The 24,559-nt window shown below is 48.9% G+C and overlaps 2 protein-coding genes across 4 annotated transcripts in view; one reads left to right on the top strand and one right to left on the bottom strand.

Moving 5' to 3' along the window:
* Adam19 (ADAM metallopeptidase domain 19) overlaps positions 1–6,431 on the top strand; it is an 85,945-nt gene extending 79,514 nt beyond the window's left edge. The window contains exons 22-23 of the mRNA XM_075992855.1: positions 1,938–2,090; positions 2,813–6,431. Coding sequence (XP_075848970.1) covers positions 1,938–2,090; positions 2,813–2,866 — 207 coding nt within the window. The 3' untranslated portion in view covers positions 2,867–6,431. The remainder of the gene's footprint in view (positions 1–1,937; positions 2,091–2,812) is intronic.
* A 1,798-nt stretch (positions 6,432–8,229) lies between these two features.
* Positions 8,230–24,253, bottom strand: Nipal4 (NIPA like domain containing 4). 3 transcript variants are annotated; one of them, XM_075992852.1, is made up of 7 exons: positions 24,219–24,253; positions 23,688–24,113; positions 18,747–18,986; positions 15,755–15,811; positions 14,596–14,686; positions 10,956–11,116; positions 8,230–10,472 (listed from the first exon to the last, which is right to left on the bottom strand). In XM_075992852.1, exons 2-7 carry the CDS (start codon positions 23,728–23,730, stop codon positions 9,844–9,846), a joined length of 1,221 nt encoding a protein of 406 aa, XP_075848967.1. In that variant the 5' UTR covers positions 23,731–24,113; positions 24,219–24,253; the 3' UTR covers positions 8,230–9,843. The 3 variants fall into 3 exon arrangements, with proteins under 3 accessions (XP_075848967.1, XP_075848969.1, XP_075848968.1); XM_075992854.1 differs by lacking the exon at positions 23,688–24,113 and having other exon boundaries at positions 24,219–24,247; XM_075992853.1 differs by having other exon boundaries at positions 23,688–24,246.
* Positions 24,254–24,559: the final 306 nt, after the last annotated feature.

Genomic DNA, 24,559 nt, shown 5'->3' with positions numbered 1-24,559 from the left:
TACACCTACCCCGTGCCTAGCTTGGAGTTCACTAGCGCCCCTCGTAGACAGACTCAGGAACTGGCTTTTCTCAAATCTCATCAGCTTGGGGGCAGGCTATAGTTGCCCCTTAAAGCATTTGTTTAAAGAAATTGAATAGTGGGATTGGAGAGATGGCTTGTGGTTAAGAGCACTTGCTGCTCTTGTAGAGGACCTGAATTCAGTTCCTAGCACCCACATCTGTGAGTTCCAAGGGATCTTCTAGATTTTATGGGCACCTGAACACACAGGGCACACGCTCACACACGCACATAATCAAAAATAATACAAATAGCTGGGTATGGCGGTGCCGTTAATTCCAGCACTTGGAAGGCCAAGACAGGTGGATTGCTGTGAGTTCAAGGCCAACCTGATCTACACAGTGAGTTATAGGACAGCCAGGGCTATGTAGAAAGATCCTGACTCAAAATAATAACAATGATAATAGTTATTTATAGTTAAAAATCTGAGTAGCACAGAAATATGTATCTATTTTAGGACATTTGAATAACTCACTGATTTATGTACTTGTTGAGTTGAGGGCTTCCTGCGTACCAACCGCCCAGAAAGCCTGCAACAGCCCCATGACCTAGACAGAAAAGGTGCCCTGCCCCGCCTGCATTTTAGTCCCAGTCAGAGGTGGCTAGAGACAGAAAGTAAAAGCCTGACAAATTATTTAGGTTGGTAGGGATAAAAGCTATAAAAAGAAAGAAATGGAGTAAAATAAAATGACTTGGGGTACCACATGCTAGATAGAGATATGGTTAGGTAATAATAAGGAAAATTTTGCCATCTTGAGAAGGTTAAAAATAATCATCATGCCATGTATAGACAAAAGAAAAAATAATCCAAACAAAGTAGCAACAGTAAAAATCATGGATTCTTGAAGTTTTAATTTGTCCGGGTACTGCTTGTGGGTAGGTGTATGCACATATTTCTCTCTCTCTCTCTCTCTCTCTCTCTCTCTCTCTCTCTCTCTCTCTCTCTCTCTCTCTCTCCCTCTCTCTCTCTCTCTCTCTCTCTCTCTCTCTCTCTCTCTCTCTCTCTCTCTCTCACACACACACACACACACACACACTCACTCACACCATTCTTTCTGTTTCCCTGAACCACACCCACCCACTGAGATCCCATCCCAGAGTAGCCCTTCCTCTGTCGTCAGTTTGCTCTGTCCCTTCCTGGCTGGCTGCTGTTTACCTCTGTTGGCCTTGGGCAGGGACCGCGGTAGTCTGTTTTGTACACACTCCTCTGCTGGGCCCATTTCAGCTTCTCTGACAGATGACTGTCCTCATTAGCCCTTCCCCACCTGCTTTGTTCTTTGTGCCTGCTGGAGCCCACGTCCCTGGATACTTTTACATTTTTTCTCTCACTGCGGAAACTTCAGAAGTTTCTAGGTTCTCTGATGTTAGAAACAGAGGACAGGGCACATTCTTGCAGATCAACCTGGTGCACCTGTGCAAACAAGTCTCTAACATGGCCAACAGGAAGTGTCACACTGGAGATGACCATTTCCATTTATTTATTTATTTGTACATTTATTTAATTAATTATTTTAGTTTTGAGACAGGGTCTCACTACATAGCCCTGGCAGGCCCAGAACTTACTATGTCGAGTAGGCTGGCCTTGAATTCACAGAAATCCACCTGCTTCTACCTCCTGAGTGTTGGACTTAAAAGTGTACACACCATGCCATACCCCATCTCTAAATTTAATAGATATAGCCAACTTGTTTTTCAAAAAGTTCTTATTTTTTCCTTAGTATGTAAATATACTATTCCCACCCCGCACTTACACACATATGCAAGTTCTTTAAAAATGAGACCATCTAGTATGTAAGTTATTTGGTTTTGATCCATAAAATGTTAGTCATATTTTCTTTTGAAAGGAGCTCCTCAAATGAGACTTCTTGCTTCCTCCAGGACTTCTCTAGGCCTCGGCCACCCCAGAAGGCACTCCCAGCAAACCCTGTGCCAGGCCACAGGACAGTTCCCAGGCCAGGAGGTGGCTCCCTGCTGCAGCCACCAACTGCCGGCCCTCAGCCTCCCCGGCCTCCCACAATATCTGTTCCAAAGGTGAGTTCCCAGGAGGACCCAGGAATAGCAGTGGGGGACATGTGTGAATGAGAAAGCCATTTGCTCTCCTCATCCTGGCGGAGCTTCTAGAACAGAAGCAGGAACAGGCCTTGCTTGGAGGACTACTTGACTGTACCTTACATGAGCAAAGGATGATTTGCCTTCATTTGAGAAGCCTGAGTTCTGGTGGCTTCCAGCTACCTTGGCACCTGAACAGCTAGGCCACCTTGAGCCCTTGTCTAGATAATCAGACTTAAGATGTACCAGTAAGGTGGTTCACCAGGAAAGATAATTTTTTAAAAAGCCTAGGAAACAGTAGGGACCAGCTCCATAACATTGCCATGAAGGTCAAAGCCAATAATTTATATAAGCCTATCCACTTATGTCCCTTTCCTTAATGCTTCTCTCTGACTGCCCCGTTCTTAGCTTAGTCTGAGAAGTTGGCTCAGAAGGAATAAGGCAAGGAGGCTGGTTGCCATCCCTGAATCATTGGGAAACTGTTGTACTGAAGCCTGATGAAAGAGGAGGGGGCAACGTTTTAGCTTTGGGGCGGCACACAACTTGCTCTAACTATGAGGGCTGTTGGTCCAGGAAAGCAGCCACAGGGACAGACTTCTGAAGATCGTGCTTCTGTTCTTGACTGTCAAGAGCAGGAGGGTAGTTGCCCCTAGTCCCACTGGCCAGCACTGAGGTCACGTATTTCCCTTCCTCTCTCTTTCCAGCTTCCTGAATACAGATCACAGAGGGCTGGAGGAACAACTAGCTCCAAGATCTAGAACTGTATAGAAGTTTCTTGTTTCCCTTGAAGACTCTGGATGCCATGGAAGATCCAGAAGAAAGAAGTCTGCTCGGCCACCTTGAAGCTTCTCCAGCTTTCTGGAGCCCCCCTCATCTCCAGAATCTCCCTTCTCGCCCCAGTGCCTCTGTTTCCTCTGAGGCCCAGAGGGACTTCTATCCGATGGCTTCTAAGTATTGTCCTGTGCAATATACAGCCCTGGCGGGAAAGGGAGGCTGATGGAAGAAGACGGGGAAGATTCTCCCTCAGCCCCCTAGCCAAGAGCTACCAATGATGGTCAGGGAAGGTCTCAAGCTGGAGATCCCTCCTTCTGTGCCCAGCTTGGAGAAGGAATCTACGCAGGTCCCATGCTGGCAAGTACACAGGAGAACTTCTGTTGATTGGCCTTCTTCTGGGATCCAGGTTAGAGAGAGGCTGGGCCTTGCCTGTCTCTTAGCTTTCAGGGACTGAGGAAGCCGCTGCTGCATCCCTGCCCCAGGGCTTGGTCAAGGTGCCTGTTCCTGGTCAAATGACTGCATGCGTCAAGCCATGCTCCCCCGCCGCTCCTCACGTCCCCGCTCCCATATTTACACGGGTCACTCTCTGACTCAGACAGGTACTATTTGTAGGCAGCGTTGACAGCAGTGGGGAGTGGTCAGCCTGTGTCCCCTCTGAGCCGTGATGCCAAAGGTTGTTAGGACTCTCAGAATTCTCAGTTGCCCATCCCCATTGTTTCGTGTGTCCCCTCCTCCTCTTCCAACCTCCCTATCCTATGGTGCTTTGATGGTGAAACCACAGCAGCCCTGACTTGCTGGTGACCATATGCTGATGACCGACAAATCAGGATCCTGCCTCACGGGGTAAGCACTGGACTTTCCTGCACTGGATCTCACAAGCATTGAGTTGAGTGAGGCTTGGGTGAAGGAGAAAGAAAGAGGAGCAGAGAGAGAAAACATGCCAGCTCTGCATGTAATTGTGGGTTTTGGCCTCAAGCAGGAAAAGGGTCCTCCCCCTATTTCTGACCTATATCCTAGGTGATATTTTTTGAAGTAGTCACAGGTATACTGAGGGGACAGGCATGTTTGAAACCCCAGTTATGAGGAAAGTATACACAGGGGCACTAGCCCCTCCCTCGTGGTCAGCTCTGAGGTGGGTCTGTTGACTCTAAAGAGATAGCTTATCTCTTTGGAAGCTGCCAGCAGCCACAGTAAACCAGATCTGGGCAGGGGGGGCCCAGCCCTCCTCAGCCAGGGTCTTATCACGCACTTCCATTGGTTCTCTCTTAATTACTGCCTATATGTGATCCTCATGAAAAGAGCTCAGGAGGGCGTCTTGGTGCTCTGCTAGTTAGGGCAGTCCCTCCATAGTTGCTGGCTTGGCCTCTGAGAGGCCATCTTCCATCACCCAAAAGGTGCTGGGATAGCACTCCAGAAGGTCCTCTAGGGGCCTTCCCACCACCACAGAGAGCAGTTACTAGCTCTTAGAAGCCTCCCTGAGGAGGAGACAAGCTTCTGACTCCCATTTATAGAAAACTTCCTGATAGCTCTTCACAGAGGAAACTCTCAACTCGAGCTCTTGGGGTTGTAGGCAGGTGGGAGATGTGGGGTGCATGGCCGAGGGTAGAAAGATCTCAGGAAAACACCTTTCTCCTCAGGGTGACCATGCGGTTCCCACTCTGACTCCCTGAGCCATGATGCAGAAGGTCGCACAGACCTAGGTCCATTTCTTGCCATCTGACAGTTTTCCTTACACGTGCTATGTCAAATGCCCAGTGACTACAGCTTGGGTCCTAAAACCACCCTGCCGCTCACCACCAAGTTAGAAACACCATTTCCCTTAAATCCGACCCCGTACCTTCTAGACGTTCTTGTGGGCTGTGTGGCCTTTCTCCCTCAGCTCAGGAGGCAGGTGGCCCTGAGGGACAGTGCCACAGCGACAGCATGAGCCTTCCGAACCTCGAGCCTTCGGTCCTTTGAACCGTACCAGAAAAAGACCCATCTCCTTGCTCTTTGGTAATCGTTTCCTTTTTTCCTTTGCCATTTTCATTGCTTTGATGCCACCTCCATTCCATAAAATTATACTGTGAACAGGAAGATGGCAGAAACTTTTTTAATTTGGTAGAGGTGCTGGCAGCTACTCTGTTTACAACTTCATGCCCACCTCTGTTATCCAAAGGTTAGGAAGGCTGCCACAGGTAGAGGCCCCTTCCTTTCCTTCTGCACCATGAAGTGTCCCATACAGATACATCTAGACTTCAGTGTCTGTCCCAAAGGGTTGTTTGCCACTTAGGAGAGGAAAGAGACTATTACCACAGAGAGAGAGGAGGGGATGATTGCGAGAGAACACTTCGGTCAACCTACCCCAAATGTGGGCATCCAAGGCTGAAAAAACATTTTCTTGTGCATAGAAAGAAAAATTTAGGCTGGGCGGTGGTGGTGCACGCCTTTAATCCCAGCACTTGGGAGGCAGAGGCAGGCTGATCTCTGTGAGTTTGAGGCCAATCTGGTCTACAAGAGCTAGTTCTAGGACAGACACCAAAAACTACAGAGAAACCCAGTCTCAAAAATAAAAAAAAAAAATTTAAAAAAAGTGAAATTTAAAAATGTTTGAAATGTATGCCCTGGCAATGCTGAGGCATGCGTGGGCAACCCGTATGTGGAGGTTCTGTTGAACTGTCCATATTGGGTTTCATGGTCTAAGTTGATGAGGACAACTGCCCAGGTCTCTTCCGCCATAGAAATAGCTGTTCCGTGTCCAGCCACTGTAGAGATGTTAGCGGACACTGAGGTAGGCCAAAGCCAAGGCTCTGATGGGCCACAGGAAGTTCAGTTTGTAGCTGGGTGTGATGGCACATGCCTTTAGTCCCAATAGAGGCAGGCAGATCTCTGAGTTTGAGGCCAGACTGGTCTACACAGTGAGTTTCAGGACAGCCAGGGCTACGCAGAGAAACCCTGCCTCCAAAACCAAAATTGTATATATATATGAGACAGGATCTCATATATCCCAGGTTGGCCTTCAACTCACTGAAAAGCCAAGGACGACCTTGGAATTCCCGAGTGCTAAGGCTACAGGTGTGTGCCACCACACTTGGTTTCATAGTCCTGGGTTCAAACCCAGATCTTCAAGTACATTAGGCGAACACTCTACCGACTGAGATCCAACCCCAGCCCAGCCTGTAAATGTTCCGAGAAGCCAAATTAGCTGTCTGCCAACTATAGAGCCCTAAAGCCATTTCTGACCTATAAACATCAGGTCCCTAATCCCTTGAAAATTACAACTTCCTTCTTGCTTTCTGTTCCTTTAGCCTTGGTGACTTCCACCTGTAAGAGAAAACCCCTTTGTGACCCCTCCCCCAAGACATGTACATTTTAAGGTCTGAACATCCTCTGCCATGCAACAGTCCCTGTCACTCCGCAGTAAGCCTTTGCCACAGTGTCTCCCCTGGGTTCAGTTAATTTGCCTATTTGATAAAGCGGGCGTGAGACTCGTATTCTTAAAATTGGAGGCACGTGCTAAAGCTGGTCGTTTTGTCAAATGCTTGTAGTGACAGCCCCCAAAGGACTCCACACACAGGTCAGGGAACACCAACTGGAAAGGTGCCCCTTCCCTAGGGACGCCTACTAGAGGTTCTATAGACTCCAAGCCCAATACCCGAATCATGCTCCCAGGTCCTCTTGTACGACTGTATGTACGCCTGCATCTGGGATACAGGGCAAATGTGAATTTTCTTTTTATTTGGGAGATTGTTCACAGGAAGTAGTCCTCTCCTCTCTTATCCTCCTATTGATTGTTTACAATATTTGTACATCTATGCAAAATACTTGAATGGGCCATGGTGCCTTGTTTTGTTATTTTTTGTTTTTGTTTTATTTTTTCTCCTTGTTTGTATTTAATTAAAACAAATTGTCATTGGGAAATGCTATCTGTTTGGTCAGCTCTTTGTGTGTGGGTGTGTGCGCGTGCGTGCGGGGGGGGGGGCAGTTTCACTGTCCCACTGCGTGGACCATTTAAAACATGTGGCGTGTACCTCTCAGAAAGAGGGCCCCTAGAGACCGCCAGTCTTCCCGCAAGGCCATGACCTGAGCCATAGTGAAGCCCCAGGTTTTCCCATGGCCAGCAGAGAGGCTTGCCTGCTGTTCCAGTGCAGAAGATGGTCTGGCTTCATTAGATCTTGGATTATCAAGGGCTTTAATGATCTTGAGATTCTAGTATGTTCTTTAGAAGGGGGCTGAGATGCTATGCTACCATCTCTCCTTACTAAGGGGTGTGTTCTAATGAAGGTGGGAGACTTGGTGAGGGTCTCTTGGGCTGCAGGGGCAGGTGCAGGAGGGCCAGGCTGTGCAGGGCAGATTCCCTGGGCCTGTGTGAAAACACCATATACTACTGGTGCCTCCCCCTCATCATACTCTCTTATGTACAACCTCAGTTCTGAGGTTTTCTAAAACTAATAACCACAGGAGGAAGGAATACTCACTGAGGGATTAGCCCATGCAGGACTCTTGGCACTGTTTTTTTTTCCATGGGGGGGGGTATTGTGGTGATCTGAATGAAAGTGATTCCCATAGGCACAGGGCATTGTAGGTGTGGCCTTATTGGAGGAAGTGTGTCACTGGGGGAAAGGGACAGGCTTTAAGGTTGCAGCCCCAGTGGCTCACTCTCTTCCTGCTGCCTGCGGATCCAGATGTAGAACTCTTGGTTCCTTCTCCAGCATCCTGTCGGCCCGCAAGCTACCATGCTTCCCACCCTGAAGATAATAGACTAAGTCTCTGAACCTGTAAGCCAGCCCCCAATGAAATGTTTTTCTTTATAAGAGTAGCTGTGGTCATGGCGTCTCTTCACAGCCACAGAAACCTTAGCTAAGGCAGTGACCTCACATGAGTGCTGGGAAAGCATCCTTGGTGTATCATAAACTCTTAGCTATGCCTGGAGCCGAGTAAGGGCTCAGGCATTAGCTGAGGTGTCGTCTTCAGAAGCAGCCACTCCAACAGCGTCCTTCCCCACTTGAGTGAGGGCAGAAATGTAAAAAGACACGGGAGGGCTTTGCTTGGAATTTCAGAGATCAGGGATTGGCTTCCTGTCATGTTAGAGGGACCAGTGGTGTGGATTGGCTCCCCATCACATTAGACGGACCAGTGGTGTGGATTGGCTTCCCATCACGTTAGAGGGACCAGTGATGTGGATTGGCTCCCCATCACATTAGAGGGACCAGTGGTGTGGATTGACTTCCCATCACGTTAGAGGGACCAGTGGTGTGGATTGGCTTCCCATCATGTTAGAGGGACCAGTGGTGTGGATTGGCTTCCTATCACGTTAGAGGGAACAGTGGTGTGAATTTGCTCTGTGTTCAAAGAAGAAGACATTTGTCAAGTAAACGCACTCTGAAGTCTTTATTCTTGACCCCAGAGCCCAGGCTCTCGGAACCCTCAGCTGACTGCCATCCCCGAGATCCAATGTGTTGCCTGGATCTCAGTTACAGTCAGAAATCCACATTCATTAAAACACTGGGGATTTGGAGATGGAAGGAACAGGGGCCCAGAGTGTTGATCTGCCCTAAGAACTTGTTCAAAGCTAGAAAGGGTTTGACATGGGTGTGGTCGCCCTTAGGGGATCAGGCAAACAGGCAGGGAGCTTGACCAGGACCCTATCTGCAATGAGGATCAAGTCCCCTTTTTCCCACACACTGGCTTCTGACTTCACCTTCTTGTGGTCCCTCCTTTCACAGCTGGAAGCAGCTGGGAAGAAAAGGATCCCAGTTCTCTCTTCAACTGCTGTCTGTGCACGCCAAGTATGAGATCACCAAAGATGGTCCCCAGAGCAAGTGATGGAGGAAGAGTCATGGCAGGCTACTTCCAGTGTGGGCAGCTAGTTTTGTCAACAGACATAGACTCAGGCCCAGTTGGGCCACCAAAGTACACCAATCCTACACTCCCACTTGGTTACTGAGATTCAAAACCAATTCCATGAGCTATGGCTCAGGAATTTCCCCACGCCTTTTTTGGCCTGGGTTCTCACTTGGGTCTTAGAGTCAGCCCAAAAGTTACTTCCAGGTTTCCAGAGAGTCCATAACCCCATCCTTCCAACCTTGGCATTGTTCCTCATACTCTCCCCCTCCTCCCCAAGTCATATTATGGTCCACTCCTTGATGCAAAGAAGTCACATTCTGCTAAATTCCAGAGTGACCGCACAATACTGTTCTATTCCCAGGGGAGGCTAGGTGAACACGGGGTTGGCCAGCAGAGCTGGGCAAGGAGACATCCCTGCTCTTGTTGAGTTCTAAGGTTACAGTGTGCATGCGACAGTGACTGGTATCTTGGGACAGACAGAGAGAGGGAAGGGTGACGGTGCCACTTGGGGCATGGACAGCAAGATACAACCTCCAGGCTGGAGTGCTTGGAGAATGGACTCATTGGAACTTCCCTGAGACATCAGGTGGCTTTCACAGTAAGACGGTCAGCTGGGGTCTTGCTTCTATCTCCAGGAAACATCAGGCTACCTGGCACCTGCCGTGCACCTTGGGATGCTGGGGCACACAGGTTGCTCTGCAGACCTCCACGAATTTCATTCTTGGGCTAAGTCCAGCTCAACAGGTCAATTGGTGTGAAGGATTTTTTGACAACCAGTATCTGAGGGCAGTTCTTGAGCTGGGCTACATTCAGAAGGTCAGATTCTCTCTTCTTCCCCAACAACACAGAGATGGTGCCGAGGGAACCAGAGGGAAGAGGCTCTGGGGACTTGCTGGCTCCAACAGAAAGTAGTGAATTTAGTCGCCAGGGCTGTATCTCTAGGAAGTCTTGCTACCCCTACCTTAGTGGGTAGGGATTTTTTTTTCCTTCTAGAAACAGCAGTGAGGTATAAAAGAACATCTCAAAAATAGATAGCCCTTGGCAACAGATGTGCTGAAAGTAACCTGGTGGTTTTGAACTTGAGAGGTCAGTCTGGACCATCGGGCACCTCCTCTTACTCAGGTATTTCCAGGCTTTAAGAGTGGATCATAAATACTTTGGGCTTCTGTTGCGGTGATGGTGTGCTGGCAAGTTCTATGTTGTCCACAAGGACATTCTTATCTTCTAGTTTAATGACCGTGGGCTCTGGGGCGGGGGTGGGAGTTGTGCTTTTGTGCGTGTGCGGCAAGCTGATTTGGTTGATGTCCAAATCCTTAAAAGCATGGAGCATAAAAACACCCAAGATGATGGTGACAAAGCCAGACAGGGTACCCACAATGTCCACAGCAGACATGGTAAACCACTCCTTGAAGAGGACGATGGAGGAGGCCACTACCACCGTGGTGAAGAAAACATAGTAGATAGGGAAGACCAGGGAGGTGTTAAAAATATCCAGGGCCCGGTTGAGGAAGTTGACCTGAATGATGATGGACAGCCCCAGGATGAGGGACAGGATGTAGGGCAGGGGATGCCGCACCACAGGTAAGCCCTGGAAGAAGTTCCTAATGGTGACACCCAGACCCTTGACCGCAGTCACGGAGAAGGATCCAATCACAGAGCAGATGATGATGTAGATGAGGATATTCCTTTGCCCATAACGCGGCGCGACAATGAAGATAAGGATGAGGCAGGACACCACCAGAAGGACGGCAAATATGATGAACCCTTCAGGAAGGAGGGACAGGAATCATTCAGGGAGGGATGCAGACAGTATCTAGGGACCTGGACTCACAGTCTGACACATGTGGGTTCTAACCTCAGCTTCAGACCTTTGAATAACTCATGCAAGTTATTAAACTCTGAGACCTTAGTTTAAGGCAGAAACTGAAGCAGAAGTCTTTGTAAAAAGGGATCAAAGGGGGGATTTTTTTTTCCTTGTAGAGCTGCTTTATAAAATAATGCATATTCTTGCATAAGATGTTTCTATAATAAAAAACACGTGTATTTAGAGACGTGCTTGCATATAATGAACGATATAAATGGTACATGTTTACAGTGCTCCAGGAAGCCTTGCTAACGGTACTGCCCAACTTCCTTTCTGTTGCTCACCTCTTCCTCAAGGGGGCAGTACTGAGATGGACAAAGCCCAATTATTCATCCCCCCCCCCCCCCGCCGTGTTTTCTGCCAACCCAGTGCTTGGAACCCACCTGTGTCTTTCATCTTGGAAGCCATCTCCACAACAGTCGAGACCTTCTCCTCCTTGGGGGCATGTATGACCATCACTGTGCTGCCAGCCATGCAGATCACACAGCCCAGCTTCCCCAGGAGATTCAGGCTCTCCCCCAGGCAATAGGAGGAGAAGATGGCACTGTACAGGGGTATGGGAGAAAGGGAGTGAGTGAGGATACCTGTCGCAGCCCCACAAAAGACACAAGGGGGCGAGTAAAGACTTAGGGGAGACAGCAGTCCAAAATTCACTCCTCTCTGTGGAGACCTTCCTAGAGTCCTTCCTTCTAACCCCGAAATTTCCAAAGCAGAAACTTATTTCTTGGGGGTTGGAATGTGTGCAGGAAGAGTAGAAACAGACACAGATCTCTTTGGTTTTTGAAATGGAAACCATTCACAAACCAAAGGTTTGTGTCCTGGTTGGCTTATTGTCAACTTGACATAATCTAGAGTCATCCGAGAAGAGGCAACCTCAGCTGATCCAATGCCCCCATCAGACTGACCTGTTGACAAGCCTGTGGGGCATCTTCTAGATTGATGGTGGATGTGGATCAGCACAGACCCCTGGGGGGGGGTGTACCATTCCTGGGCAGGTGGCCTGGGGTGTGTAAGAAAGCAAACTGAGCAAGCCTGGAGGAGCAAGCTCCAGTTTCTGCTTCAGTTTCTGCCTCTGAGTTCCTGTCTTGAGGTCCTGCCTTGTCCTTCCCCCATGAGGGGCAGTAATTTGTAAGCCCAATAAACTCTTTCCTCCCCAGTTTGCTTTTGGTCATGGCGTCTCATCACAGTAATAGAAAGCAAACTAAGACAGGTTAAAAGAGGTTTTCAAGCTACTCTTGTCTGACTCCCTACCAACTGAATGTATTGTGATGGAGGAAGGTCATTGGTTAATAAAGAAACTGCCTTGGCCCATTTGATAGGCCAGCCCTTAGGTGGGTGGAGTAGACAGAAGAGAATGCTGGGAGGAAGAGGGAAGTGAGGTAACCACTATGCCTCTACTCTCTGGGTCAGATGCGATGAAGCTCCAGCCCAAGATGGACGTACACTAGAATCTTCCCGGTAAGACACCACTTCGTGGTGTTACACAGATTATTAAAAATGGGTTAATCAAGATATGAGAGTTTGCTAGTAAGAGGCTAGAGCTAATGGGCCAGGCAGTTGTTATTTCGGGTGTAAAGCTAACCATGCAGGAGCCAGGCCGCAGCCCACAGCTCCTTCTACAGTACTGTCCCATAACATTGCTAGGAGATGTTTTGCAACCATGGCTCATATGCGTCTGGTAGCCGGGAACAAGCCAAGTGAGCACATTGCAAGTTCATACTATGTATTCACTCCAAATGCATTTTCTGGTACTTTCTATTCCTTGTCCCATTTCTGTTCCTTAGGTCATAGAGAATAAATCCATTTCTCTTCCACTTACATATGCCAATATAAACCACCACGATGATAATTATGGACACCATGTCTTGGGGCGTGCATTTCCTAACATGTCCCGTGTCAGAGTTAATCTGACAAATCTGTGAATTAACAGATAACTGCTCCCAATTTACAGATGAAAAAGCTGAGCTCGTAGAAGCTGAAATGACTTAGCAAAGTCCTTTAACTGTTAAGTGGCAAAAGCAGGTTTTGAACGGACTTTGATCTTACTGCAAAGCCGACAGGTTTTCCTCTACATTAGAGAGAACCTCTATGCTTTCCGGAGTCTTTACTGAGCAAGATCCTTCCAGCTCCTTGATGATATGATTTCTGTTCCCTTCTGATCCTCTAGATGAGGGAAGGAAAAGGGGGACTGGGCAGGCTAGAAATGAATCGTGAGCTCACTTGCTTTATGAAGGTGGCATTAGTTCACATTAAAAGTGTTTTGTGAATGATGCCCTGGAACCTAGGTAGCATCCAAAAGTCTTGGCCTGTAGGCAAGCTTGTGGGTCATTTTCTTGATTGATGACTGCTGAGGAATGACTCAGCTCACGGTGGGTAGTGCCACACCTGGGCAGGTGGTCCTGGGGCAGATAAGAAAGCAAACTGAGCAAGCTGGGAGCTGCGAGACTCAACTATTTTACCTACAGTGTTCTTTTTGAGAGATTCTGATGGCATTTACACAGGCAGGGCCAGACAGTGGTGAATCCCGTGCCTCTCAGAACATCCCATGAGTGGGAATTTATAAACATATCAGATTTGGGGAACTCTTCTACTCAGCTGTAACAGCAGCCAGGCCAGTTGTGTGCTGAGAGTGAGGAATCTCATTGTCTCACAGCTGTAAACATTGCAAAACTGTCATCAGGTGGAAAAACAGAAGAGATGATAGGTTCTAGGTGTGTTTGGCCGGGATTTGTCAGGGCTCCAGAGGTAGCCCCTAAATGAGAGCATTCCTCAGATGTACCTAGTTCATAGCTTCGGGGGAATGGGAGCAATAAAAGGTGCGAACGCCTAGTATCAATTATTTTATTGTATTCTGGTTTTTGGTTGTTCGAGGAAGTTAGAAGTCAAACCCAAGCATACCAGGTAGGCGCTCTACTCCCAGCAACAGCACCAGCTCTAAGATGCTTAATTTTAAAAATCATTGTTTGCAAAGTCTTTTCCGAGAGAGCAACAGCACAGCATGGCTGTCAACTCCTGGGTCCTGGGATTATACTGCATAGGATGGCTCCTGGCCTGACTACAGGGTCTTCATGCCGACATATACAAGTAGAAGGAGGGGGTTTGTCTACCACCCAAGGAACAGAAATAGGTCAAGAAGTAGAAACTGCTGGAAAGTTAACTTGGCCAAAGTGCTTAACCTCTCTGGGTCTTGGGAACACATATAAGGATGAAGTGAGTTAGTACACAGACTACATCCAGATGCCTTTATGCATAGTTGCCCTCTGTCTATTGTAGCCATGGTTGCTTGGAGCTAGTTTGCTCTACATCCATTCTTTGTATTGTCTCATTGATTTCTCCGAGTGTGTATCATTAGTATTCTATTTTGCATATGGGCACATTGAGGCTTGGCTAAGAGACTTGCCTGTGAACCTATCACTACAAAGGTTTGCATATGGATTACTACTTGGGTAGTGTTGTGGCTCAATTGGTAATGTGCCTGCCCTGCAAGCATGAGGGACTGAGTTCAAATCCTCTGCACCCACTTAAACGTCATGTGCAGTGATATGTGCCTATAATCCTGGTCCTAGGGAGTCCAGAGACTGAAGGATTCCTGAGCTTATTGGGCAGCCAGCCTAACCGACTGGAAGCTTTAGGAAGTGAGAAACATTGATTAAAAAAATGTAGGAACTAATTAAGAAAGACAATGAACTCTAATCTCTGTCCCCCGCAGACAGCTCACACACACGTGTACATAAATGCAAATGCACCCGTATACACAACTGTACGCGCTCACATATACATGTAAGACATACACACTAGAAACAAACGCACACCGAGGCTCTTGTTATTAATTCATCGAGAGGAACTGAGACCCGTGGCAGCCAGCAGTCCAAGAGCCGGAAGCTCTCAAGAGCATGCTCCCTTTTCTCAGGACTGATGGACTGTTTTGGGGGTTCTGGGTAGCTGCTCCCACTTTGGTAAATCTAGGTCTCAACAAAACAAAAACAGGAAAGGACCAGAGGTGGCAGAAGAGGGGACAGTGACCTGATGAGGACGCTCAGTGCTCCCAGCGGCGTGACAACTGTAGCCGGTGCAAATGCGTAGGCGCCAAAGTTGGCAACTTCTCCAGCAGACACTAGGAAATTAAGGAGAAAAGAGGCCAGTGTGACTCCAAGGCACCACGTCCGTTCCAGAAGAATCTGGGCAGAGATGGTTTCTGTCAGTGTGCAACTGTACCTAAAACCCAAGACCAGCACTCCTTAAGATCCATCCGTGTGCTGTCTCCCTGGAGATAAGGTCAGACCCAGACTCTTAAGTAAAGGTGGCAAGGCCAAAATCCTGAACTCAGTGGGGGAGAGCTATGTGGATCCTGCAAACTATTGGCCAGCCAGCCTATCAGAAATGGTGAACCGCACTTCAGGTTTGTAAAAGACCCTGTTTCAAAAGCTAAAGTAGAAAACATAAGAGGAAGATGCCTAACATCTTCCTTACACACAACTGATGATGATGATAGCAATAATAATAATATTTTAAAAACTAAGCTTTGATAACCAGAAGGGTAGATGCACAGCGGGAGCAATGTATGAGCGTACAAATCTGGACAAGGCAGCAAAACAGTCATATTGTCATGGGACAGTGGAGTTGCCTAAGGTTCCCAGAGTCTACCAGATAGAGGCCAAGACTGTGACCAAGGGGCAGAGCTACCAGCGCCCTGTAGTTATTTGGCAGATGAGAGAACACACTTGTATTTATTCAAAAAAAAAAAATTTGAAACAGGGTTTCCGATATCCCAGCCTGGCCTTGAACTTGCTGTGTAACTGAGGTTGACCTTGAACTTCTGCTCCATTGGCTTCCACCTCCGGAGTGCTGTGATTGTAGGCACGCTCTACCATCCCTGTTGTATGCGGTACTTGGGATGGAACCCAGGGCTTTGTGCATGCGAGGCAAGTGCTCTCCCAACTGAGCTACATCCCAGGCCTGTGCACACGCATCATTATCGCATTATCGTCATAGAAGAGGCCTTCCTTTGGGCTGAGAAAACGGCATCTCAGTATAAGCTGTCTACAGGGACAAGTTTCTCCCAAGCAAGTTGGCCTTGGGCTATCAGGGTTTATAATAGAGACAGGTTCTATCTGCCCTTCCCTTCATCTCCATCCCACCCATCAGTAGGTCACTGTTCATAGTAGTAAAAGAAGTCACTTACTGGTAGCAAATCCAGCCCACCACATCGGGTCCTTCAGGTAGCCATAGCCACCATTCACTGCAGAAGGAAATAGACACAAGGTTAGAAGTTAGTGCTACTTTGTGGGGTTCTGCCGTTGTCACCTGAACTGTGCCCCAGGACTTGCTTCTTAGTTGTCCTGTTTTGTATCTGTGGCTTGGACTTGTCTTCTGAGTTCAGCTGTGCCTCTAAACTGTTCACTTGGCATCTTTTCCATCTTTTACATGTACCCCAATCTCTGCCCTAAGCATGACTCTTGACTTCCACCACAGCCCTGCAACTTGTTAAATGAAACTCGGGAAATGACCCTTCTAGAAATCAGGAGGCCTCTGCATGTAGTCTGGATGACTGATTCTGTCACCAAAAAGTGCTGGGTATGTATCCACAGCACTGTCAGCATCCTAATCTGTCATGTCTGGCCAGGAGGATGCAACCGCTTTGTTACGGAGTTACTGTGACTTCACACTTATTCCCATAGCAAGTTGTTTCTTTCCTGGCAGCCAGTGGTTTTGGAAAATGCAAATCGGGTTATACCCCTTTTCTATGCATAGCTACCCCAGTGTCTTCCACTTATTCCAGAGATAAAGTCCTGCTCCTTATGGGCAGGGTTGGTCCTGCCCGCCTCTTCAAACACCCCTGCCATAGTCTTCATATTCCTCAAGAACGATAAACTCTTTCTTGCACCAAGTTTCTCCCTGAGTGCAGAACGCTCTCCTCTAGTGTTTGCCTGAATCCACAGCCACACTGTCGGTCTCTACTGCTTCCCTTAGGTGCCCAGTCTGGCCTCCAGTTCCTGTAATTTCCCCTTGAGATGGCCAACCTCCTTCATGGTTCTTAGCACTTGTAATTACAGATGATCTGTTTATCTTCTGGTGTTTTCCCCACCTCAGTGGAAGCATTCTACCCTGGACTGTTGAACCCCTCTCCCCGTCTCCGTTTCCTATGAGGGGTCTCACTGTGTAGGTGATTTGACTATGTAACTGCAGCTGGCTTTGAACTCATGCTCCTTCCGTCTCCATCTGTGCTGGGATGGTATGCTGGTTTGTGTTTTGTCAACCTGACAGACTAAACTGGGAAGAGGGACCTACAGGAGTGGAATTGCACCCATCAGATTGGCCTGTGGGCAAGGCTATGGAGCATTTGGTTGACTGGTGCTTGATGTGGGGGCCTAGCCCAATGTAGTGATACCATCCCTGGAAAGGTAGCCCCAGGTTGTATAAAAAGGCAGAAGACTGAGCCAGCCTGGTCTATAAAGCAAGTTCCAGGGCAGCCAGGCCTGCTACACAGAGAAATCTTGTCTCCAAAAACCAAAAACAGCAACAAAAACCAACCAACCAACCAAGCAAAAGAGCAGGCTGAGCTAGCCATGAGGAACAGGCCAGTGAGTAAGTAACCTGTCTCCAAGCCTCTGCTTCTCTTCCTGCTTTCAGGTTCCTGCCTCAACTTCCCTTCACGATGCACTCTTTCCTTCCAAAGTGGTTTTGCTCCTAGTGTTTTATCACAGAAATGAATGAAAACTAGAACAGATGGCGTACACCACCACACATGCCAAGTGGTTACCATTCTTCGTCTGTTTTAAAAGTGAGGGAATTGGGGTAAATAAAAATGCATTTCTTGCCCAGAACCCCACTAACAACAGTTAAGCCACCAGAGTTGGAACTGTAATGGTCTGCTTCCAAAGGGCAATGTCCCGTGGGAAAGGGATGAATAAGCAGAGGACAGGTCCAAACTTGAACAGGCCCTCATCTCAAAACCTGTTTCTCCCTCTGCATTCATTGCAGAACAGGGTATCATCCACCGGCTTCCCAGTTGCTCAAGTCAGAAACCTGAGTCATCCTCGACTTCCCTCTGCCCTTCCCTGGGAGCAGGGAGAATCATCAGAGCCAGTGAGTTCCGCCCCTCCCCCCCAAACTATCTCTGGAATCTGCCAAGTGTCTCCAGGCCCAGTGGCCTACTTCTGTCCTCTGGGTTCATTGGTTCCTCTCTGGGACTCTAATCCATTCTCCACCTAGCAACAGGGACCCTTTTCAGCCCATAAATGAGACTGTCACTCCCCTGCCTAAACATCAGTCAATCCCTTAATCACAATCTCTGCAGCCCACTTTCCATGACCCTTGTTGAGCTCATCCGCCCCTGCACTCTCTGGCCATCCTGAATTGCCCTCGGTTCCACCTCTAGCTCAGTCTCTCCTCTGAGCCTTGGCACTCACTGCTCCTGCCACTGAGTCGCCTTCTCTCTCCATCTCCCTGCTACCTCCTTTTCATTCAGTTCTCTGTATAAGAAACAAGTTTTCCAGAATACTTCCTTTCTGTACCTGTATCCGAACTTTACATACTCCAAAGTATTTCCTTAGCAACCTGTATAAACTATTCCCCTAGCAACCTGCATCTTCCCCACGAAGGCGCTCGGCACATCACAGGAGGATTTCACATTGCCTGGCTCTCTCTCCCACTTGACCGGAAATGCCACGGGGACGCTGGGTCCCAGGTTTCACATTGTCCCTGGTACACAGCAGGCACGCGATAAATGATGTGGGATGTCCTTTCCCTAGAACTGTCTCAGTGAATCGCATCCAGTCTTCCAAAGGAATGAGGCTCAGTGCCTGAACCACAGTTGGCTGCATGTGCAAGACTCTCCTGTGATGTGTGTGGGCAGAGGCATTTGTGGTCCCATTTCACAGGAGAAGTTGTGACTTCTTCTGCAGGACAGGCTGGTAAGAATCCAAGCTGAGATCAAGCCTGGAGTGTCTGATTCTCCATCCCGAGGCTTTGCTTTGTCTATACCCTAATGTGTACATCATGGAATTCTCAGGAAATACTGAACTGGAAAGGACGGCATCCAGTTATTGGCAGTGGGGATTCTCAGCAGGGTTGACAGCAAACCTCCAGGACCCACCTGAGGTCCCTGTGAAGGGAAGTCATTCATTCCAGGCGCAGCTGCCCCTTATCCATTCCCACCTGCCCCAGGAGCCTACCTGCCCTGGTGGCCCCCGTGGCCACAAGTCGGATGAGTCCTTTCTTCTTAAGGATGACACTGCCACCGATGAGCAGGCAGGAGAGGAAGGCGAGGCCCACGCCGATGTAGAAGCCATACCTCTTCCTGACCCTCTCCTGCCAGGTGATTACGGTGGCATTGTTGGGTTCTTCAGGGCTGATGCCTCTGACGATCTGACAGAGGACCTCTTGGGAAGAGCAGTAGAGACTGACTATGGAACCTAGGGGGAACAGCATGTTGAGAGTTAGATTGAGGACATGGGCACAGTTCAAAGACGCGAGAACATGGTTCAAATGCGCTGGAATTGATGCAGACATAGATGTCATATTCCTATTGCTCCAGGGCTCCACCCACACATCGGATCTCAACCAAAAAAGACTAGTCCCCAATCTCTGTGCTGTTAGCTGTCTTCTCGCTAAATAGCTCATTTGCACGGACTTATCAAATTGTAGGACCTCCTGTCATGTAGGCAGTGTCTTTAATTCTCATTCCACAGACTAGGAAATGGAGCCTGTGAGGGTGCGGTGTTTGTTCAAGGACACACAGGTCGTGAGGTTGGTTTTAACTGTCAGCTTGCTGGGAACTCGCAGCACCTGAGTAAAGAATCTCACCTGAGGACTTGTCTTGTTTGTCTTAATTGATGTGGGAAGCCCTCCCCCGCTGGGAGCGGCACCTTCAGATGGAAAGAGGGTACAGCAGAAGGAAGGCTACTCCGCTTTTGCTCACTCCTCCTTCCCTCTTTCCTGGAGTTGATTTACTCTGTTTCTCCTGCAGCTGATTCCTTCCCTGATGGCAGAACCAATGTCCTAGGACTCTGCCATCCACTGAGAACCGGGAACCTCCAGGATTTTAGCAGCAGATCCGTACTGCGCAGTTGACCAGCCTCACGGACAGAGCAGCTAGCAGGTTCTTGGGCTCCCCAGGGTGACACAGCCAATGTAGGACTACCCCGACTTCTGAGGCATGCGGCCTGAAGGACCCCGACTTCTGAGGCATGCGGCCTGAAGGACCCCGACTTCTGAGGCATGCGGCCTGAAGGACCCCGACTTCTGAGGCATGCGGCCTGAAGGACCCCGACTTCTGAGGCATGCGGCCTGAAGGACCCCGACTTCTGAGGCATGCGGCCTGAAGGACCCCGACTTCTGAGGCATGCGGCCTGAAGGACCCCGACTTCTGAGGCATGCGGCCTGAAGGACCCCGACTTCTGAGGCATGCGGCCTGAAGGACCAAGTAAGTAACTACACAGTTCTCAACCTCTCAGGAGCAACACAACTGTTGTTACTACTGCAACATAAGCTGATTTAACGAATTCTTTTAATATATATTCATTCTGTAAGAACTGTCCCTCTGGAAAGCCTTGACCAATGGTCTGGCTTCAGAATTCCAACCTGTGGGACTGATGTCTTCCACACCGGGTAGGACGCCACCTCAGCTCTCAGCCCTCACTACATCCATCCCAGTGTCCTCCACAGGGATCCCCTCTCAGGCTCTGGGCTGTTGGCTCTCTGATAACTCATGAGCTCACTTGGGGCTTTTTCATTTTATTGCCAACTCTAGGTGGAGTGGGAATGTCACTGGGCAGATAGCCCACCCAGGCCTGGGTCAGCCTGAAGGTAACTGAGGAGTGAGTGAGCTTCCTGTGGGAGGAAGCTCACCATTCTAGGACTTATTTCTGAGATGTGTGGTGTTTGGGTCAGGGCCTTGGGACTCTTTCTGGGCGTAACCGGATTGGTTCTGCTGTCATCCCAGACATCTCGGTCTGGTCTGCAGTTTGACTCTTTCCTCGAGACCCGCTGCCAGTCCCCCGACTTGTTGGTCTCCTTGGCACAGACACCAAGGACAGTCTTGGGAACAAAGGGAAGACCCTCAGTGAAACACAAAGCCACACAAGTCCAGTGAAATGCAAGAAAGCATGACCAAGCCTCAACCAGTGCTACTGTGCACATGGCTCCTGTTCAAGAGTTTTCCTTAGGACTCCTAACACCCACTAAGTGAAACAGTCACAGTGACCATTTCCAGGTCCTTAGTAGAAGTCAAGTTCAGTGACCTTCTTAAAGGGATACCTGTTATAAAAATGTGTCTAGGGTCATACCACCATGAACACACCCGATCTCATCCAATATAGAGAGGTGAAGCCAAAAGTAGACCCCATGCCCATCTGATGGCTGAGTCTCTGCTCAGAATCACTACACACTCTCTGATAACAGCTTGCCCCATGGGGCAGGGATATGTGGGATCCATCTTCACTTCGTCCCGGGTTGACACGTAAACCTGTCGCAAACAGTCAAAAATGGGGAGCTTTCCTAGGAACATTCAGACTTGGGGTTGCACTTGAAGCGTAGAAAGTCAGTTTGTCTATCTGGTCATGCCAGCCCTGGAGACAGCAGCTGAATCTCTCTTAGACATGCCTACGAAACTCCTCAGTTTACCCTCCTCCCACAATTCAGGTGTTTCAGCTTCTGATCTCCCTAGCGTGTGTGGCAAAGGCCTAGACCCTGGTGCCAAGGACCTAAGCCCAGATCAGACCTCTCTCAGACCAAGCTGGAGTTCCTACTCTGTGTCTAGATGGGTCCCAAATCCAAGGCCAGGGAGACTGAAATTTGGCACGCCTGCATCCGGAGTAGCATCTGGGTGGAGCAGAGTAAGGACAAAGTTGCCCTTTCTGACGTGGCCCAGAGCCGTGGAGAAGAGGTAGTAGGGCCTTTAGGAAACTCAGCTGGTCTCGGATGTAGCTCAGTAGTAGGTGTATCTCAAAAGCAGAGGATGTGCCAGGGATAAAAAAGGCTGCAGGTTCCACCCCAGGTACCAGATGGGGGACAAGGAGGCATTCATTAAAAAATAGTGAGGGGGAGGAAGGGCAGCCTAAAGTGGAGGGTGAGCAAATATGAACAAGGCACAATTGTCACAATTACATATGTGCATTAAATTGTCTTAGCAAAACCCACTATTTTGTATGCTAAGTAGAAAAAGCAATAAAATGGAAAACAACCACAAAACCCCCAACAGATGGTCTAATCCTCTTATATTCTTGGGGGAAACTGAGGTCCCATGAAGATTTGCTGGAGTTGGGACTGAAATCCACCAGGGGGTATCTGTGTGTCTTGTGCTATGAGACCTCTGTCTTTCCACCATGGGACAATGAGACAAGAAGTCATCATCTCGGGGGCCTAACCAGACTGGTTCTGCATGCTCTCTCCTGTTCCACCAGCTCGGGGCATCCTTGCCCAAGAGCCTCATCTGGGGAGTTCCCTGAGTCCAGGAAATGCAGGCAGTAAGCCAGAGTCTGCTTCTCACCTTTCCCCTGCTTCTTCTAGTCTCACTGCTAGTGGGTGGAGGCAGGGGGCTCATTTCAGCACCCCAGCCCCCAGTTCAGCACCTCTGATGAAGTCAAATTCTCCCAGCACAGTAAAGAGATAAAGAGAGAGCTGATGACCAAAGGGAACTCAATTCAGAGTGGGTACATATCTGAAAAAGGGGGTACCAAGCTGATAATCTATCTTTTACTCTAGAATGTTCTAGAACTAGGAATGCCCTCTGCCTTGGGTTAAGGGGTGAAGCTGAAAAGGAGACTAAGGTCAGTCAACACCAGGAGCTGGCTTCGCTGAAGAAGGGCAGAAATTAGGGACCTCAGGACACCGCACAGGCTGCACTTCCAAGGCAGGAGGCACATGGAGAATGTTCCAGATGGAACAAAGGATGGCAGCAGTGTGGGTTCAGGAGTCTGAACCCAAGAAGTGGTTCACATTCCCCACTGTGTTACCTGGAGCAAACTATTAGCCCTGCCAGAGCCTCTGTTTCTGTATCTCTAGAATGGGCACAGTGACGCTTCAACAAAATGCCTGGGGATGAAGGCTAGTGTTAGCATCCCTTCCCAGCTTGTACAAGGCCCTGGATTCAATTTCCATCATTGCAAAATAGAAAAGAGAAAAAGGGAAAAAAAATCCAAAGGAAAAGAACAGAAAAACAAACAACAACAACAACAACAAAAAAGTTTTAAAAACTTAGGCTTAGGGCTGGGAAGATGGTTCCTTGGGTAAAGTCCTTTGATCCTGAGCCCTGGAACTTCCATAACGGCAGGAGGAGATAATTCACTGCACAAAGCCGTCCTCTGCCCTCCATATCCTCAGTATAGATAGCACTCACGCACATAAGTACACACCATGCATCACACATACGCATGCATGCACGCACACACATGCGTCCGCCCATGCATGCTCAGACACACACAGGCATGCTCATATACATGCACACTAGTAATAAATTTTAAAACAAAATCTAGGCCCAGTGGCATACACTAGTATTCCCCTGCCGAGGTGTACTGAGACAGGAGGATCACACATTTGAAGCTATACTGGACAATTTAGCAAGACTTTGTCTAAATACAACAACAACAACAACAAAAACCCAGCGGCCTGCTTATTAGAGTTTGCTTCTGCGATTAAATGGGATAGTTCAGGGAAGGGCCATGGTCTACATAGTTAAGAATACACTAGAAAATCAAGGTTCTTTCCTGATCATTTCTCTCCCTTTCCAAAAAGTTTTGTGTGGATTTGGAGATGGGGAACCTCTCTGTCCCTCTACTCTCTGCTTTGGGTGATGGAAAGATATATGGGCAGGTACCTGCAGGGACCCAACACTACCCCTGAGTCCTCTACCCCAGCCTTTTCACAGGACCACCTGCCCCATGCGCTCTGTTTTCCTCCTCTCAGCTAGCCTCAGCATCCCCGCGGCTGCCAGTGGGGAGGCGACATCTCCGCCAGACCGGATCTTCAGGACAGTTTGGGAACCGGGTGAGAATCTGACGGTGACTACCACCACCCCTAATTTGCGGCCCCAGCAAGTGAGAAGTTGACGAGTTTGGTGGGAGCAAGGTGAGAAGCTCAGCGCCCTCCCAGGTCCCCTTACAGTCGCACGCACCCACCGTTCTCGCAGCTGCCGTTGGCGTTGGCGACCCGCAACTCCATGGGGACCTGGGCTGACGATGCCCGAGGTCCGCGGCTCCTAAACAGGTGGCCGCGTCTTGTCCCAGCGAGGCTCAGGCGCTGGAAGCCGCTGGGGTCCGGACCCAGGGGAGGGGAGAGTGACGCGACCCAAAGGGGAGGGTCCCCGGGGAGGAGCCACCCTGCGCCTTGGGCAACACCGGGTGCTGGGGAATCAACACTGGGGTAGGGGCTCGTGCCCTTCCAGGGTGCGACCGCAGCTGGGTGCCAGCCACCGAGTCACTGGCCCGTGCCAGGGGCAGGAGAGAGGGGGCGGGTCCGCTGGGCCCGCCTTTCCGGGACAGCAGCATCCACATCTAGTTTCCTCAATGGCAGAGTTGATGTTCTCCGGGATGGTACAGAAGTCACTTTGGGCGGTGGAAGTTTTAAGGAAAGGTCTGAGAACCTAGTTCCCCACCCCCACCCCCATTTCCTTTACCCTCCTTTCCTGTCTTTGCTATCGCAGAACTTACAGATCTGATCGTGCCGGGCACTGTGGCTGACGGGAGCAGAGTAGGTGCCCTTAAATGTTCAATACATATTTGTGTCCCGTGAACGGACTACCAGGGATTGGCAGGCTGAAAGGAGGCAGGAAATGAAGTGATTGGCCGTCCAGATGAATCAGGCTATTCTTTTCTTATACAGTTCTGGGAGAAACTAGTTAAGACCAATCATTTAGAAGCAGATGTTTTCCAAAATCACCAAATATAAATTTTATATGTAAGCAATCAAATTTCATAAATATGCATGTTTACATAATAAAAGTTGTGATTAAATGAGTATATGTAAGAGTAATGGAGTATATGGAGATATA

The sequence above is a fragment of the Microtus pennsylvanicus genome, chromosome 11 (assembly GCF_037038515.1).
Source record: "Microtus pennsylvanicus isolate mMicPen1 chromosome 11, mMicPen1.hap1, whole genome shotgun sequence".
Lineage (NCBI taxonomy): Eukaryota > Metazoa > Chordata > Mammalia > Rodentia > Cricetidae > Microtus > Microtus pennsylvanicus.
The sequence above is the reverse complement of the archived record's forward strand: the minus strand, read 5'-3'. Positions and strand labels throughout refer to the sequence as shown.